The 20,176-nt window shown below is 33.2% G+C and overlaps 1 protein-coding gene across 1 annotated transcript in view; it reads right to left on the reverse strand.

Moving 5' to 3' along the window:
- LOC130446550 (uncharacterized) overlaps window positions 1-4,003 on the reverse strand; it is a 181,230-nt gene extending 177,227 nt beyond the window's left edge. The window contains exon 1 of the mRNA XM_056782881.1: window positions 3,872-4,003. Within this exon, the coding sequence (XP_056638859.1) occupies window positions 3,872-4,003 (132 nt within the window). The remainder of the gene's footprint in view (window positions 1-3,871) is intronic.
- Window positions 4,004-20,176: the final 16,173 nt, after the last annotated feature.

A 20,176-nucleotide genomic window follows, 5' to 3' on the forward strand; every position in this document is an offset into this window, starting at 1 on the left:
ATCATCCCACTGGTTTTCCAAGAATATCTCAAAAACTATTATGTATGGTACAAATAATGTATAAACATTAAAATAACAGCCAATAATTATTTTAAAATATTGTGTTGGCACTAGTTTTTTATAAAAAGCACGTCGTTGACGCGATGACTGATCAAGCTAAGCTGGTGGGTTCGAAGTTGAGAAGTGGATGACTTTCTCTATTAATGTGGGATAATACCAAGGTTCAGAGCGTGTAAGTTTCAAAGTAGGAATTTGAACAGTGAATGATCTAAAAGAAGTTGAATATAGACGTGAAGGAAAAATTGAATTCATATCCAAGCTGGGAAAAGATTACAAGAAGATAAGTTGTTAGTCAATCAACACAAGAACAGGAAAACTTACCAGTACTGCATCAAGAGAATAAATAACAAAAAAGAAAAGTCTCAGGGAAAGAAGAGGCTAAGTCCATTTTTGCAAAGTTTCCAGGAGAACATTTCTTAGATTACAAGACTCGTAAGTATTATTGCTTATTAGAGAACAAATATTGATATTATATATTACAATAACTCATTGGGAATATAAATGGAATTTTTTAATACATTTGTACTTTAATTTATGGTGTAAATATTGAAACTTATAAAAAGTTGTCAAAAAACCGGATAAAAAGGGGGTTAAGTCCATTGATTTAGGAAAGGAAATCAAGAGTTAACCTAGGATTCTTTCTTGTTTACTTATCATATGTTTATTGAATAATATTATACAGTATCCATGTTAAATACATTACTCAATACTTATCAATTTCCCTTGCAAATTTTTGACATATGTCTTATATCGTCATATTTTGGGTTTGATATAGGAATTAAATCTGGAAAAAAACCTTTGTTTGTAAGTAACCTGCTAATATATTTTAGAACAAAATAAGATACGGTCATTGGCTAACTAAAATCCACTGAAACATTATAAAAACATAATCATATTCAAGGCTTTTTGTAGTATTTAAATCGGTATTAAGATCTATGATATTTGAACTATAGTTTGACATTATTATTGTTATTTCTATTGTAGAACAAAATTACACTTATGCAACTGTTATGAAAAGTAATTAAGTTTTTTTATAGTTTAGCATTACCGTAAAAACAATATCAATACATCTTTGCGTATAGACTACTATTTTGTTTTTTAAAATTTTTTTACGGAAATTTAAATGTGTGACTGACAATTTTTTGGTAATTAATTTTAAAATTTGATTAGACCTCTGGTTAAATTGAATTCAAACTAGGCTATCTTTTGTTTGATGATACTTTTGTAAAATTAAAATAATATACATAGCCAACCTTCGTACAGAACTTGAAACTCGTTGACTGCAATGTTGAGATTCCTGTTGACCATTCGGTTGGTTACTACAACTGAGTTGAAGTGACCGTTGTATGAGTTTTCACTATTTTCATTTCCCTTACTGGTCGAGTTTTGAACGGACACTTTTTTACATACTTCCCGCTCAGGTGATCGGTTCACTTTCTAAATAAATTCTGTTCAACTTCAACGACATCGAAAGGTTGTGGTTTGACCCTTGCTCCACGAAAAACTTCTGCCCATTAACTGGGAATTTCCTCTTTGGCTTTCTGATTAATTATTCTCATATTCTTATCTGTCTGCAAGTATGAATGTCCCCTTACGGGGAAACATACTGTGATCTCGTCAAATCAGTTTTCGCTATGTACCAAATTATTAAAGAACTTAAAAATTGTATAGTTCTAGTTCTGGCCCCCACAAGAGTCACAAAACACAGTTGGGCATCGAACATTCATGTCCAGGAAATTGAAAACAAAGTTATAAATCATAGAACATACACCGTCACTACCTTCGTGGCCAATAGTTTCGAGATATGTGTAAAATACACTTTTCCCATTAGACAACACGTGAACGTTAAATGTGTACACGGTTAGTTGGCGACGATAGTAAACAACGTTTGTCGAAATTTTTGGCACTGGTAGATTTTTTTTAAACTCAAAACATATTGCTTCCTCATATTCTCTCACTCTGCTTCGGATTTTAGCCCTCCTCTTTCTGACATATAATGTATCGGCTTTTCTTTTATGCAACAAGTGCTCTGTTTTCAGTGATTTGAGTTTCGTTTGTAGATCAGAGAACAAACCTGCGTCTGTAGTAGGTGAGAAATGAGACAGTTCTACTTCTACGTTTTCATTTTTATGATTAATTTATCACATATTCTACATGTATCCTTTCGAGGATATCCAAAGGATATGTTAAAATTTTCAGACAAAATTGTTCTGTAGGTCTCGTAGGAAACAGGAAATTCTCCATATTTCCCACTGTACAGGTTATGCATTTTTTTAATGTTTAATTCCTCAGACAGGTAAACTTTCTTTGATTCTGACAAATTATAGTGTTCTTTTCGTCTGTTAAATGACCGAATATGTTCCTTTACTGCATTATCTCTTTTCTCAGATAATTTTCTGTGTTTTGAGGAATGATTTTCCCTTTGGTCTTTTGGAGCCATTCCTGTCAATTTTATACCTTTTTGAAGGAATTTTTTCTTTCCTATCCCGTAAATTGACATAAACGCTTTTCGGCCAACATTTACCTCTTTTAAAAGATTTTGGTCATCTAAAAACCTTACTCTGCATCCTCCTCACATTTGCTTGGGAGGCGTCATTGAATTTCTTATACACTTATCTGACCGCAAAGGTAAGCATTTTATTCATCAACCGAGCCCAACAGATTGAATTCACTAATTATTTTAGCTCTTCTACGTTCCGTGACATTTTCAAATCAATGACGCTTACTGCATCAACAATCGTGATCCTGATACATAGCTTTGTAAATTCAATTATTACTAACCTCAGATATTCTACCAAACTTCTTCCTCTTTTTTTTTCTCCGTATTCCTCACACTAATTGACTCTGTCACTGTCCATTATTTTCAACACACAAACTAAACTTAATACTGATCAACACACACCTAACCTCAAAGTGAAGCACACTGACCGGGCGGTGTATGAGGAACTGAACACGAAATGGCGGCAGTGGCGACTCAACATATGACTCATAGTGGACTTGCCCCCTTCTTTTCGTGTAACGCTTGGACTTAGACCTTTCTTTCCCTGCACACTACTTTTTCTTTTGCTTATTTGAAGGGATTAGCCTCGTTTGTTCCCTGTCTTGTTTTCACAAAAGTTAGTATTCATATCAAGCTACAACATGGCGCGCCTAACTCAATTTTAGTTTTTTTGTGACTTAACCCCTTTTTTCCCTGTACCCTTCAAATATGATCATTTTCAAACTCTAAAAATGAGTTTGGCGTCTGAATATCATACCTTTTACGAAAAATTCAATGAAGAAATAATATTGAAATCATGGTGATACTACATATTACAATTCAATAAAAATCTGAATTAAAGAAGATAATAGTTTCAGTGTTTAATATTATTGAAAAACAATCGATATTTTTAGAAAACTATATATATATATATTCACAAAATAATTCAGCTTTTCTCGAGAAGCATGTGTAAATACATTATAAGCAAAAAAAAATAAAAAATTTCGATATGTGAATAATTCCTCCTCCTTTATATCGAAACATTTTTGAGGGCTTAATGTTAGCATTTCTAAAAATAACTTAGTTTTGAAACTATTCTTTATATTCTGTTAAAATGGACACACACTCTTTTCGGATTCCATCGACGTTATGAAATAATATTTCCATTCTAACATATATTTAAGTATTTCTTGTGACAAAATATCAATTTTTGGTTATTTCATAATAAACAACGATAAAATATTTCTCATGATATCAAACAAACATGTTGCTCCATGTTTTTTAGGCTTGATACACAATCTGCTCAAACTTACCTCTCACATGATAGTTCACAGTAGGACTCCGCGGGGAGCTACAGGTGTTTGGTGTAGAATAGGATGATTTTGGGAGTACAGAATTTTTCTTGGATGGAGCTCGAGTTGAACTACTACGAGAAAATCTACCAACAACATTATTGACTTTCATATCTATATGAATATTGAGTCAATTGTCTTTTTTAAATATAGTTCTAGATGATATGAACTGCTCTGATATGTTTCATGTTTCTCATATCCCACAAACGACAATAAAATCTGAAACAAAAATTAATATCGATAATAATTGGTGAAATATAAAGTAATTTACGTAGCAATAATTATAAATATCATTTGCAATTTCGCGCATATGGAACGTAACGTCCCTTTTTTCATTAGCAGCTCTAAATCTTCTGCTCCATGTGATAACCCATTGTAATTCTCATTATTAAAATAAATTTTGAAGTTTTATAATCTTACCTGGATCAATAAATAATTTCCATTAACCTGGTCCGAAGCTATAATAGTTCTTAAACCAGATTAACATCTAACGTCTACATAATTATAGCACTCAATATCTCTAACCAACACCAACACAATGTGAACATTTTTAGATACATTCTCCAATAAGAGACTACAATGTTTCTTAGAAAAACAGAAAGCTCGGGTGCGATTTGTTAGAACAGTGCACAGCCCTGCTGATCTCAGAATCAGTTGCGCTAGTCACTACAGTTTTCAGTGAAAAAAATTAGTGGTAGTCCCTCGTTCTGTCGATGTATGTGGATGAAACTTAGAAAGAAATGTTACTTTCCTGCAAACAGAAATGTGAATGAAACGTTTATGAACCGAAGTACAGAAGGATCGTATCATATAACTGAAGAAGGAGATTGTTTGAAAACGAGCATAAATTGAGGGAGTATATTCATCGTTTGAATTATTTGAAATCGTTTTGTCATGTACAATAGACGTCACTATCCAATTTTCTCATAATATTAACTATGTATTATTTTGAGGTTAGTGTCATATTATTTTATCCAAATAAAACTAATTGTAACCAAACATTTTTAAAATAAAGCTAAATTGTCAACATTTCTCAATTATTTTATTTATGTGAAAAAAGAGAAAATTCCTACTCTGGGAGCAGACAATTGAGTCCTCAGAACTATGTTGTATGTATTTCCTATCATATCCTGGATATCCAATATGACCTAACGCTTCTATCCTTGCACTGCGTCCAAATATATGAGAAGTATTTGATTGTTGTGTAGCTAGCTCTTGTATTTTAAAACTATGTTAATCACTTCAGGTTTTATTTTTGCCTTTTGAATTCAACTATACTTTTGAAAAAAAAATTCATTATGGGATCGCCCGATTCACGATCATTCAGTTTATCTGGCTTGCTTATGAGACCCCGAAAATAAGTTGTTCCTTCTTTCCGCCTTTTTTAATTTCATCAAGAACTGCATGCAAAGCGAGTCTGTTTTGAGTTTTGCTTTTTTTTCAAAAGTAGTGTTCTCTTCGGCTTCTATGTCTTATAATCATCATGCTGAGTTTCACTTGGACTGTAGTCTAGGTTATCATCACTGCATACATTTTGACTAGTACAAATGGTTCTAAAATAGTATTTGTTTTCGTTAAATTCAACAAGCATTAAATTGTGAAAAATAACATACTGCCTTTCCACAATATTAGACCCACATAGAAATCGAAGATGTTGGAAGTTCGTTGGAAAATAATAATCGGAAATGTCTTTTGCGGAGCTTGTATCTGTCTTTTTCTGATACTTTTACGTTAATAATGATCTAAAATACTTCTCTAGCTTCCTTATAGAGAGAGATATAAACTTTATTGGCATTTTAGAATTCTATGGACAAAGCGACTTTCATATTAGATAATATAAAATGACAATTTAATAATAATTATAATACAATATTAATATCTTGTTTCATTCTAAATTGAATTATGCCAGTCTATAGTGGATTGTAGAATTCTGCCACATAATAATGAGGTCTTTAAAGCAGAAATTCCTTTGTCAATCTTCGGAACGTATTAAATGTATTTGCCATTTTTAATTCTGAAGGTAGCTAATTAAATAATTTTTTGCTTTGAAGATAATACATAGAAATTCTTCTTGTTGAGACATTTTTACAAAACTGACGAACATTAAATAAAAATTAATTTAACGAGATCCAAGAAATAACATCGCCTATAGTTGTATTAGTACTTATTGGATTGTTGGTAGGAACGTGAACATTTATAATGTTGCTTGAAGTCGAACTAGTTGTTCCTGTTAAAATTTTCACTGCGGGATCCATTTTGTTTTTTAATGAGTCGTCTACGTAACCCATCGTGTTTCTTTAGTTGAATTATATCACGACCGGAATTCACTAATAGAGACGCCGAAGAGCGTCGACATTCCATGCATAAACAATATATTGGGTTACCATACGAACGAACAATAACTTATTAGAAGTGTCAGTGTAAAGTTTGATGTCAAAAAAGTAAACCAGAGTTACGCAATAAATTAAAAGAAAAAAGATGTCCACCGAAATTGTGAAAATCGAAAAATTGGAGTTTCGAGCCATCATCAAATACCTGTATTTAAAAGGGTTAAAAGGTAAGCAGATTTACGAAGATATGCTTAACATCCTTAACGTATGCGAACTTAAAAATAAAACTTGCATTCTAAAAAACAATATAGTAGCGTGTATTTCCGCCTCTGGATGTAATTGCTACAAATATTCCACTGGGCATGCTTTTAATTAGGTGCTGTATCACTTTCTTCTAATGCCGTCTGCTCAAGCTCATTTAAATTTTGAGGACTTCTTGGTGTCCAGTCCAGAGTATGAATTCCTACTTCGTTTAGGTAATTCAGAACATCTGCCGTAACGTGTGGTCTAGCATTATCATGCATTGAACGAAAATCATCACCAATAAATGGACCAACCGGAACGACGTGATTTTCGAGAGTTATGTATCTTGATGCGTTAAGGGCGGGTGTATGAAGAGAAGCTAATTCTGTGCGGGCGTGAAAACAAATTCCTCACCAAAACATGATAGACCCTCCTTGAAACCGCTTCCTGGGAATGATACAAGACTGCGCAAATTATTCTCCTTACCGTCTTCGAATTTGATTACGTCCATCCGGATCTCTTATCTGATTCTTATCTCATCAGTAAATAAAATTTGGCACCAATTTTTTAAATTCCAATCTACATGTTGCCTTGCAAATCTTGCTATAATAACACGATGCTGTCTGGTTAAGGTGTTTGGAGAGCTCTTCCGCTATGTAGACCAGCATTCTGAAGGTGTAGTTTTATTGATCTATCAGAGATATTTACATTTCAGACTTCTGGTAAAAGGCTGTTGAGCTCGATGTCATTGACCGATCTCTTAATGAATTTAATTGCAAAAAACGGCCATCTCGAGGAGTTAAAACTGAAGGACGCCCTTGTCCTAGAATGTGAATCGGTCTCTTGAAATCTTTGCATCAATCTGCCAAACGTTGTGTGGTGTACGCCAAACAGATTTGCCACTTCACGATAACTTTGTCCCTGTCCAAGTTACTCTGCTATTCTTTCAGCTTCCCGTTCACTTAACTGCCTAAATCTATTAATTTTTTGTTTAACTAGTCTCGAATTTAGCACACCTTGATTGACTTAAATTACTGCTGTCCATAAGTTGGTACAACAATAGAATGAAAGAAACATTAAAATATGCATAGAATTAAAATTTTAAGAAGCCACAATAACAGTTAATTTCTGATAACTTTTAAGATACTCCAACTTTTTGAGAAAAAAAGAAATAAAACCAAAAGATTCACATTTCAGGTTTTGGTATTGAAATAAAGGATGGTGAGTTATTTCTGGTCACGAGTTTATTTTAGCCGCTCCGCTTATGAGCTAGATTTTTTGCGATGGGTTCTGACATGGGCTATGTCGCACAAGTAAATCCTCATTTAGCACTTTTGTTTTTACTTCATAATGTACAATTGCTGGCATCAAATCTAAATCTATAATAAAATTTTCTGTTTCACACGATAATTTAGTCTTTGTGTTATGTAAAGGTTGAAATAATAATGTACAACAAGCAGAAAGAGAAATTCATAGTATTTATTAAATGTATTAAGATGATTTTGAACCTTTAGAATATTATAAAATATAAACTGTATTGCGAAATAGGAACATCAAAGGAAACAGATCCACTTTATTGAAGTATTATGAAGATGATAATTAGTAATCCGTTACACACAAAAGCAAAATAATTTTGCAGATCAGTAGGTATGCAGCGATAATTTGGTAGACGCGAATTTCGTAGAATTTCTCACAATCGAAGAAAAAACATCTCATTCAAGGCAAATAATAGAGAACTTAATTAATCACTGCTCAAAGCAAAATATGTTGAAATTGAAGCCAAAATTTAATGTTATCTTGAGATATAGAACAATATATTTATGAAACAATGCTAAGGGAAATAATAATCAATGAATTCTCATATCATCCAAAGAGATCCAGCCAAAGCTTTGGCATGAGACGTAAATAGTTAAGATCCATTTGTTATATGTTATATATCTAGAATCGGTTATTTTTAAATGATTCCTTGTTTCTAATTTTCAAAACTACTAGTCTTCAAAACTTCATTTAACTCAAGCATTTTTTGTACTATTATACTTAATCAATGTCATAAAGGAACACAAAGACAATACTGAATACACTGTTTACACCACCACTACACCAACATTCACCATTACACTGTCTGACGCGCGTTTCGATAACCAAGTTATCGTCTTCAGAGACTCAACTATCTTCAGCTCAGAAAAAAATGTTAGTCTACTATTCGGAAATACCCAAAAGACCCATACCGTCGATTGGTGTTTACTTTCGGATTCATATGTATAGGTACATGACTCATAGCCGGTCCCGAGCTTATAGACGTTTTTTGAAGGGTCAGGGTTAAACTTTTTCGGCATTTGTTTGTACCAATCCAAACAAGCTTTTTTTGGACAAGTGTCCAATTATGTGGTATCCAACGCGAGAAAATCTTTTTGACAGCCATCTAATATTGAATGTATGCGAGTGAAGCTAAGGCTGAAAGATGCTTTAATCTCACGTTATGTCACATGACGTTCTTGCAATAACAGTTTATGCACAGCATCAATGTTTTCTGGCACAACAGAGTATTTTAGGCGAGGCTCGAGATGGTGCTTCATCACCAAAAGCCGATACAAGTTGATCGGCACATTGCTGCTTCAAATATACTGAAGTTACAGAATTACAGAATAGATACCGAATGAGGAGAAGCATCTGGGAAGATCATAAAGTATATGGTGTGATCAGAGCGCACAGCAAAGTCTACGAAAATGTGATCGCGACGGACAGATTCAAAATAGAAAGAAATTAAGAACAATTTTCGAAGCTGCAAAGCATGTAATAAATTGTAAATGAGTAGAATGGAATGAAAGTTTTCTTTCCACAATATTCAGGGTCAATTCAAGCGAATATAATTCTTGAATAATGTATATATAACCAATTGATATTCTTCCTTAAAATTTCAAAAGTGTGTTGAAAATATGTTATTTAGAATACTTCAAAACCAAGCAAAAACGAAATGCTTAATTATTTTCATTCCCAACAAAGAGAAACACCCTTCTCTGCTATTTATGCAATTAGATCAGTTTTTCAGAAAGTTTCATCGTCTACCGCATTAATGACCTACTTTTCCTTGTTTTAATATCACCTTCGCTATGGGCAACCCTCTGGGAATCTTGTCGTCTAACTTCAAATTACAAAAGGAGAAATCTGCTATATATTTGGTTTAAACAAAATAATTGTGAATTATAATTCATTAAAAAACTTCTGCTTTGTTTGGTTTTTTTATTCGTAAACACATCCAGTATCAAATTATGTCCCACATTACAATATGTTTTAATCATAGTTACCGCCCAAATTTCCTAATTTGTGTATGAGGATATAAGGTTACGATAGGTAATTATTTATCATTACCTACTTCCCTTCCCATTTCATTTTATAAATATCGATGGTATTCTATATATCCCTACATACGAGATAGTTAGGTAATGTGATACCGTAGCCTATCTCGATGTACAGCCTCTCTGTTACAGAGGAAGGACTCCGCTGTTTCCTTATAAAAACGACAAAACTTATTCTATATTCTATATTCAGGAATTCTTCAGCGTTTTTCCTTCAAATGTGGTGCTTTATTACAATATCTCTTCCCACCTTATCGATGAACACAAAAAGATAACTATCCCAAAAATAGTCGCCAACAGTTTCTAGGCTATGAAACCGTCTTTGTTTTTTTCTAAGCAGGTTCGCCCTTTGCCATCTACTATCTTGACTGTTTTTTCATTCCAGAAGTGTAGTGATGAATCCAAGTTCCATCTGCAATAATGGAGCCCTCAATGGGATGAAAGCAATCTGATTAGGTTTAATGCAGCAAAGACCTACGATGCTATTTTTAGAAAGAAGGGAGGTTCTGCAGCTCAGGATTTTGTCCTGTATGGACATAAAATATTGCCGCAAATTCGCTTGTTAGGTGTTGACGTTGGAAGCAATATGTCTATGTCAATGTGGCTTAGTCACGTGGCCAACTCCGCCAAAGCAGCTTCACAATAACTTGGAGCTCTCTTTAAGATAAAGAAGCTATATACTCCGCAACAGCTTCTAATCCTCAACAGAATCGTCCATTTTTGGAATATTGCTCGCACATTTGGTGCTTGGCTCCCAAGCATTCCTTGAATATGCTCGACTCAATACAGAGCAATTCGACTTATAGCCGATCCAGAGTTGACCAGAAAATTGGACTGCTTAGAGCATAGAATAAAGTGCTTCGACCTGACTCTATTTTAATGATATTACCATGGCAAATGCTCTTCCGAGATGTTTAACATAATCCCGCCTAAAGTAGTTTTTGCAAGACCTACTCGACAAGCATGGCGCATGAGCACCGAGTTCCCAGAAAATCAATTCATCGGAAGAGGACGGTAGAACACAATACATACATGTTTTTCATAAACACTGTTGACAATTTTTTCATTCCATCAATTTCCTTTCTTAATACTTCTCACAATTTTTTGTCAATATATATACAAATATATATTGATACTTGTTGAAATATTGGCGACCACTGATCTAGGAAATTAACGGAACTACTGATATTTTGTCATGGGTTTTGTCTTCTGAAATAAGTCCATGTATCACTTCCTGATTATTAATTGTGAAAACTAGACTTGAATATTTGAAGCCTCTTGCAGGGAACTGTTTTGAAAGTTGCAGTACTGCTAATGAGTGTAAGCATTATTTATTTACATAACTAGTTATGAAAAGACCGATATTGTTCAACAAGAGTAATATCTGCCAAAACGAGCGCTAGCGAGTTTTGTAAATTACGCGAAGCATAGTTACTATAGAAGCACACGAAGATTTTCCAAAATAAGACAAAACAAGTGGAATAATTTCTGGAAATGTCCTCAAATAGTGAATCATACATTTCACTTAAAGTAAGAAAGTCCGCAAATACTGCAGTGTGCAGTTAATATTTGAAAAATCAAGAAGTAGATACGCCCTGGCCTTTACCAAAAATTTCAAAATGGTGCGATTTCAAAAATATAAATAATATCAACGACAAGGTACTAATTGCTTATTTTGAAAATTTAAAAACGTCAAAGGCGTCAACTTTGTGGACTACATATTCAATATTGAGATCTGAACTCACCGTGCGATATCAATAAGTACACTATGCTTTTGTCGGAGATTTTACCAGAGGAGAAAGTAGAAAGACTTATAAAAAAGACTGAAGATGAAATATTTCTATTTGCAATTTACAATAGATTTATAATTTATTAATAAATAAATCTGTTCTTTGATCGCAATGATAATAGGGATTGCAGGAAGGCTGAACTGACATTCACACGAGAAGAAGACGTATTTAATGAAGGTACCTTTTTTAAAGAGATTGCTCAGTACCTGAGTTTATCTAATGTTCAAGGATACAAAGGACATTGTTTCAGACGCTCGTCAGCGTTTCTCCTAGCAGACTCAGGAGCGGACATTCTGAAAATAAACAAACACGAAGAATGAATATCCAAGAGTGTAGCCGAAGGCTATACTAAGAATTGATTTAGAAAATAAGAAAATAATTTCAGTAAATATTTTGGGCCAAGCCTTTGGCATATACAGTGCTTTTCAGATAAAAGTATCCACCTTTAATAACTTTTGTAATACTGGTATTTAGAAAAAATCAATCCAAAAACACGTCAATTTATGTTGGAAGGGGCAAGCATTATCGCTTATTTAAACTTACTGGAAAAGCCACCTCCTCACCCCTAGCAGCAACCCCTTTATTTTTTTAAATTACTTGTCATATTTTTTATGTAAAATTTGGATACTCCTCTTTGAGCTGATTTCAAAAATGTATAATACTTGTAGGTTAAAGTGGTTAGTTTATGAGATAAACAATTTTTCTTTTAAGAGCACAAATTTTATTTATTATTTACTTTCACCTTATTTGCCTGTACTAAAATGGGTTGTACAACGGTTCAAACTCTTTAATCTTTTTAACTGTGCTATTTATTCTACTTAAAAAATCCAAACAACAAAAAACTCTACTTTTTATTAAAGTTTGACATTGTCAACTAGAATTTGTAGTCACTATTCATAGTGTAATTTGATACATTATTTATTTTGTTTCTCTTTGCAAGAAAGAATTGAAATTGTAGGTTTATACTACCAAAATAATAATTGTGCAAGAGCTGCTGCTAGAATATTTAACGAATTACATGACGGAAGACATGCAACTCATAAGTATGTAATTCAACTGATGGAGAAATTTACCATAACAGGGTCTGTTTGCAATAAAGTGCATAATCGAGAGGGACTCGTAAATAACGATACAATCCAAGTGGCAATTTTAGGGCAAATCAGCTTAGAGGCTCAACAACCCCAATCGTTGTCAACAATAAGTAGAGCGATCTGTGTTTCATCTTCTACAGTTTTCCGAGTTCTACATAAATTCAAGTACCACCCATACAAAGTTAAGTTGCTGAACGAGTTGAATGAAGTCGTCTAGAGTTTTGCGAATCAATGACGCAAATTAACAATAACAATCCACAATTGTTAAACAATATTTGCTTTTCTGATGAATGCTCATGGTCATTAAATGGCTTAGTAAGTAGGCATAATTGTAGATATTGGGCTGAAAGTGATCCACATATTATGCGTGAATTCCATACACAACATCCCCAAAAGTTAAACGTTTGGTGTGGTATCCTAGGTGACCACATTGTCGGACCTTTCTTCATTAACGGAAATTTAAATGGTGAATCATATCTTGAGTTACTCTGGGAAGGGGTTGACCCACGTATTACAACAATAATAGAAAATGATGATAACCTTTCCGAAGATTTACTGGTATTTCAACAAGACGGAGCTCCCCCACACTATGCTATGCCTGTCCGACAATTTTTAAACGAAACATTCCCCGCTCGTTGGATAGGTAGAAGGGGGCAGATGATGGAGTGGCCACCTAGGTCACCGGATTTAACACCCCTAGACTTCTTTATATGGGGGTATTTAAAAACAAAAGTTTATGGTACCCAACCAGAATCTCTGGATGATTTACGAGAGAGGATAGAAAATGAATGTCGACAATTAAATCCAGCCGTATTAAGCAATGTCAGAGAGGCATTTCAAAATAGATTATACCATTGTATGGAAGTGAATGGTACTCATTTTGAACACTTATTGTAACTTCATAATAAATAGCACAGTTAAAAAGATTAAAGAGTTTGAACTGTTGTACAACCCATTTTAGTACAGGCAAATAAGGTGAAAGTAAATAATAAGTAAAATTTGTGCTCTTAAAAGAAAAATTGTTTATCTCATAAACTAACCACTTTAACCTACAAGTATTATACATTTTTGAAATCAGCTCAAAGAGGAGTATCCAAATTTTACATAAAAAATATGACAAGTAATTTAAAAAAATAAAGGGGATGCTGCTAGGGGTGAGGGGGTGGCTTTTCCAGTAAGTTTAAATAAGCCATAATGCTTGCCCCTTCCAACATAAATTGACGTGTTTTTGGATTTTTTCTAAATACCAGTATTACAAAAGTTATTAAAGGTGGATACTTTTATCTGAATAGCACTGTATGTAGATATCACAGCTACAAATGAAATTAACATTAGACAAGAAGTTCAAGAGAATATTCACCCAGAAAATGGATTTACTTTGAATAATTGTGTCTTTAATAATATTCTTTTCTATGCTTATAAATCTTGAAATACTATATAATACTAATACTAACTCAATAAATTATTGTTTGAAACTTGTTATGTGAAGTTTTTACATAACTACATTTCATAAATAAGTTCTGAAAAATGTGACGTCAATTGTCAATGAGTGGCTTAAAGTGTTACATTTGATAGCGGCTTTACATAAAATATCAACTAATCTTTTCATGATATCTCTGATGGTGAACGAACTTCTTCCAATAAAAGAATAATTGGTTTTCTAAAAAATCTGAATACATTTCAGCATTTAAATGTTCCTAAAAAAATATGGTCCTACTACATATTCACCAATAATATCTTCCCATATATTCAACGACCATCTAGTTTCACTGTGTCACTATGTGATATGAATTAATTGATGAATAATAGAGAAAGTTTTACCTGCTAACTTAACCATTCAACATAGCTTCGTCTCCAAATATGTCATAGTCGAAAAAGATTAACTTTTGGTAAAGCCAACCTACAAAATGCGCCTTTTTTCATAAACCCCAAAGTTAATTCCTCTTCCAAGTGAATGTGAAGAGGGTGCATTTTATTGCTGTAAAGGATTATTGGCACACCGTAGTAGCTCAGTTCTTGTTCATTGGAAATGCTCCTTAAGCATGAGTGAGCGTTTTCAGTAACTGCCAGCAAAACATTAATTTGATTTTCTTCTGATAAAAAGATGGATGTCCAGAAAAAGGTTCGAGATAAATGGACGAAATGAGAAAGATAGGAGTACAGATAACGAAAAATACTGAAAAAATCGATTGTATAAGAGGCAGATTATACTTAATCAGAAATAATTGTGAGTTTTGTTTGAATATTCTGTCCATGACAGCACGAAAGCTAAACATTTATCGAATATTATTTATTTTTTTTTTTTTTCACCATTTGATTTCGATAAATACATAGAAACATACTAAAATCTTGAAAAACAACCAAACTATCCATCAGCACAGCCATTATTTCATTCAATTTTCAGTAAATTTCAATCAGCCTAAGGAAATTGGAAGAGAAGAATAGGAGGATAACGTCTAGTCAAAAAAGCTATATGAGGCAGGTATGTCTCAGGAGATTTATTCATATTATCCTGCCTTTTGTAGGGAATTTGAAATGATGTACCGATGACCCGAATCGATTCAATTTCAAGGGTTAAATAAAAGATATTGATTGATGAGGAGAAATTTTCAAATACTGGTATGAAGGAGAAACTTTACATCTTATTTGAATAGAATTTCCAATTTAATTTGTATTTGATAGATATACGAAACACTAGACGAGACAATTGAAATGCCATATTTTTAATGCGTGGATGATCGGTAATGTTATAATTTCTCCAAGCCTTAAGTTATTAAGTTACAATCTCATAGAATATACAAATTTGATTTTATAGCTCCTATTACTTCTACGTTTAATGGAAATCATTTCCAACAAATTTTCTGAAATATTTTAATAGTTGGAAGGAAGGTACAGTGGATAAAGCGGATATTTCATATTAATTTCCGCAATGGTTTCTTAGCTCTTTGAGAATGTGCTATATTTTGAAATGAAATGTTATTTTCATTATATTGACCAGTTTTTTCTCACACTTTTTAGCGTAATGGTGAACTAAAAAGTACAACAATACTCTGTATTTATTTTTTTTTTTTCGGGTTGATACTACAAAAATCAACATTCCTGCTGGATATCAAAAACTGGAACTGGAGCTAAACCTTTTTGTTCCATTTCTTATTCTGTACTTGGTTCGGAACAAAAGTACATCTTCGTACATCTTTTTTGCACTCATTTTACACGAAACTTCAACGTAAATACTTCATACCATTCATCGGGAACGACAACTGGTGACATAGTTATTTGTCAAAGTTCCTCATGGTTGTTGATATCGCTCGTTAAATAATTAAATATTATTTTTGTTACACAAATTTTGAAAACTTATATGAATATGAGGATCGTATTTCTTCCTATCATATTACGAATCTGAATTTATGCTTATCAAAGCTCACATGTGCTCTTTGAATGCGGTGCTTCCCTAATTCATTAGACTATCTATAATAGGCTTGTTTCCACTAAGAATAAATCGGATGGTTTAGAGTTTCTAATGATTAACCATGTTAATTAGTAAACAAAAGAACAAATTTTCTATTAAAATGTTAAAAGATTAACTGGTAATGTTTTTGGAAAATAAAAACGACAATATGAGGCGTTTAATCACGTGACATTAAACACCAATCAGAAAAGCGTGACGTCACACCTCGCGAAACACTATGTTGTAGCTGTCATTTTCGTATAAAGTGACAAGGTTATTTCGAGTTTTCAGCAATTATTGTTAAATTAATACAGTTCGTATTTAGTTTAATCTTGAAGGCAGGTATAATTTGTCATGGAATCATAATTTAACAAAGCAAACAGCAGTAATTTGCCCAAAATTGACGACGTTATGCTCGGCAAATTTTTTACAATGAACATCGACTTTTGTTCATCAGAATTCCGCAATGTCAAAACTTATATGTAAGTATTATGTGAAGAACAACCAAAATCTCATTTAATCAGCAGTTACCAGTCAGAAAGTCACCTACTGTGAAATGTGAATTGAATTTACTGTTTAGGTATTACTATACTGCTAAATATTAAAAAGTTTGTGGTAGCGATTTAAACAAAATAAGTTTTTCTATCTTCCCTGAGGTAGTAATTAATGTAAAACTGGACAATCACATTTCAGCATTTGATGCGTTCATATCAATTGCTGTTTGTTTTCAAAACTCATCTTTTGTGACTACCATTTTTCTCATTATGCACATCTCAACAATTGTCTATAATTTCAATCATATCATTATTACTTCCGGAAAATTTTGTTTTAGTAGGATAATTAATTCTCCGACAAAATCTTCTCTAAAATACCCTTTGTATGCAAACACAATACGCTGACAGTTTTAATAGAATTGGAAATCATATTAGGTATAGACCATATTATAACCCATTGTGGTCACGTTCAGAATATTGTCTCCTTTCAGATGAAAATAAATAAATTAATCGCCCTCGTTCCTTCGGTTCCTTTTTCAACAATGCCGCATTGAATAAACAGAAGGACACGGCAGCGAAACAAAAGAATTAGTAGGTGGACATGACAGCAGTACAATCTATTAGAAAATTATGACGAATTTGCTAGAGAAGCGTTCAAAACATACCCATGCAAAAATTCTATAATATCATCGTGATTTTTACATCGGAAAAAATGTAAAGTTCACTGACACCCTATTTGTTATAAAACATACAATATTACGAAATTCTAGCTTAACAAAAGACTTTTAAACAAGGCGTAATTAAACAAAAATCTAATTAATAGAAAGTTAAGGAGGCCAAGCCAATACGTTAATAAGGAAAGGAAAACCGATTAGGCTTTTTTATGTGAAAATCAAGCACAACTCGAGTGGTACCTGCCGTCTGGAGATGCCTACGGATATTCCTTTTGAACTTCTGTAGGTTCTAGTGCTCGGTAGCTTGGTAGCTGATTTCACAGACTTGCACTACTTCAAAGGAAAGGGTCTCGAAAAGTTGACGTTTATGAGCCATATCTGCCTCTCAAGTAAAGAACTGCTCTAGGTGCGACCTTTCTTCTATGCTCTAAGCTGTCCAGGTTTTTGGTCAACTCTGTATCGCCTATAAGTCGAATTGAACTCTTCTGTATACTATTAGATTACTATTCGACATTACTAACCACTCTACGGGAAAAAATTAAAAAGAAAAGACGCGGACACCCCCCTTATTCACCAGATTTGGTTACGTCCAACTATCATCTCTTTTCTCGACTGAAAGAAAGTTTAATAGGTCGTAAATTTTCTTCCAACAAGGAGGTAATAAAAGCTGTGGAGGTCTGGTTTACAGAACAAGAAGAAACATTTTTTTTAAAGGTCTAGAGACGTTGCAGGTTCGCTCTAATAAATGCATCAGATTAAGAGGAGAATATGTTGAGTAATAAAATATTTTATTATTGAAATTTTGTTTGGTCCTATAGTAGGCTAAGAATTTTTCAATATATCCTCGTATATTATTATTTGAAATAACCATCAATGTAGTGGTAAATGTTTACACTCTTTGGGTTTTCTCAAGCAACTCACTGTTAAATTTGATATCAAAGAAAAAACAGTACTCAAAAAAGAGAAAGTATGACATTTTCATGACATTCGTTTTACCTGCCTTCCACTAACTCTAACTCAGAATAGATAATCAGAAAATTGTGCATCTAAATCAATCTGACACCTCCAAAATCGAAACGTTGAGGACACAAACCCAATCCTCTTCAACGACACAAACGATCAAGTGATAGTACATTTGAAATTCAAATCCCACTCACACAGAAGAACGATAGCTGCCAGATAAATAAATTTGAAAGGATCCGCATTTCCCTTTATCTTATGGAAACATGTTCTCAATAGAAAATAAGATGGGGATATAAAAAGAATAGTTAATAATAATAAAAATTTTGTTTCACTCATAATAGCCTTTAACTGTCGACCTGTTTATTGTTGGACCACCGAGCCATTTTAATAAGTCTGGTAGCATAAAATAATCTCAGGGGGCTAAATCTGGACAATAAGGTAAATGAGGTAGCAATTTAAGCTTTAATTTTGCTGATGCATTGTCTTGATAAAACAATACTTTCTTCTTAGCCAAATGCGGTCGTTTTTACTTGATTTCTTAGCTCAAATGCTACATACAAGTTTTCCCTTCTTCAAGATAGTCAATAAACTTTATCTCACGCATCTCAAAAAACCAACGCTATCATCTTGCTCGCAGATGAAACGGTCTTTTCTTCTTTGAAGCCGATTCTCCCTTTTCAATCCATTGTTTTGATTGTTCTCTTGTTTTGGTTGTGAAGTGATGGACTTACATTCATCCATGGTTATGAAACGGCGTGAAAATTCGGCTTTATTTCTGAGAAACATTACCAAACACTGGATGAAAACATCTTCAAGATTCTGTTTTTGCTCCATTGTGAACAAACGTGGCTCTCAGATTTAATACAGCTTTCTCATGTCCAAATTTTAGTTAATATGCGATGTATCGCACTTTTTGAAATGCTTACTATGTCTGCTAGCTCTCTCACTTTCAATCGAGCATCATCCAGTGACACTTTGTGGATTTTCTTCAATATATCTGAAGTCGTCATCTCATTTGATCGACCACTGCGATGCTGGTCTTCACAGGTCGTACGGCCTCGGTTAGACTCTGCTACCCAATATTTTACTGTTGAGAATGAAGAAGAAATCTCACTCAGAATAGAATCTAGCTCAACTTTTATATTGGTTGGGCTAAAGCCTTTCAAATAAAAGTATTTTATCACATAACTGTGAACAAATTTTTCATGTTTACAAATTCTCTGAAATCAGGCTACCAAACAAATACCAAACAACTTGGCATCTTCAAACTTGGAATATATGCTTTATATATTGCGTACTTTCTAATACAGTGGCATTTCTCAAGCAATTACAGCCATCTTTAAGTCAAGCTAGGTACTACTTCTGAAACCATCCTCGTATATAATAATATCAGCATCAATTTATACTGATATTCTCATCAATTTCGATATAATTCATTTATAAGAATTTAATTTTACAAGCAGTATTTATGAAATTTATGAGATCAAGTTAATTTGATTGGAACAACTGTTATAAAATATGCAAAATGGTATATTTTCCAGTCAGACTTGAACCCGCGACCATTCAAGTGCAAGGCAAGGATCTAGCCGCGCTACCTTCAACGCATTTCCATCACAGATTGTTGACTTATTGAATCTAAATAACATTTGAGATTCAATGAAGATCCAAAAAGACAAGTATCTTTTGGTAACACGAAACTTATTTGTTTGTTTCAGCAGCATCTATTCAATTTTTAAGTTCAATTTAAAAGTTCTATAACATTTTGTTTCACATCAAAATCGATGTAATTAATTCACGCGATATTATCGAACATTTCAACATTTCTCTATTGATCATGTTTTCTCATCAAAAGCGAAAGAGACTCGCTAAAAGTTCTATGTTAATTGGTTGATTAAA

This window comes from Diorhabda sublineata, chromosome 7, assembly GCF_026230105.1.
Source record: "Diorhabda sublineata isolate icDioSubl1.1 chromosome 7, icDioSubl1.1, whole genome shotgun sequence".
NCBI classification, from domain to species: domain Eukaryota; kingdom Metazoa; phylum Arthropoda; class Insecta; order Coleoptera; family Chrysomelidae; genus Diorhabda; species Diorhabda sublineata.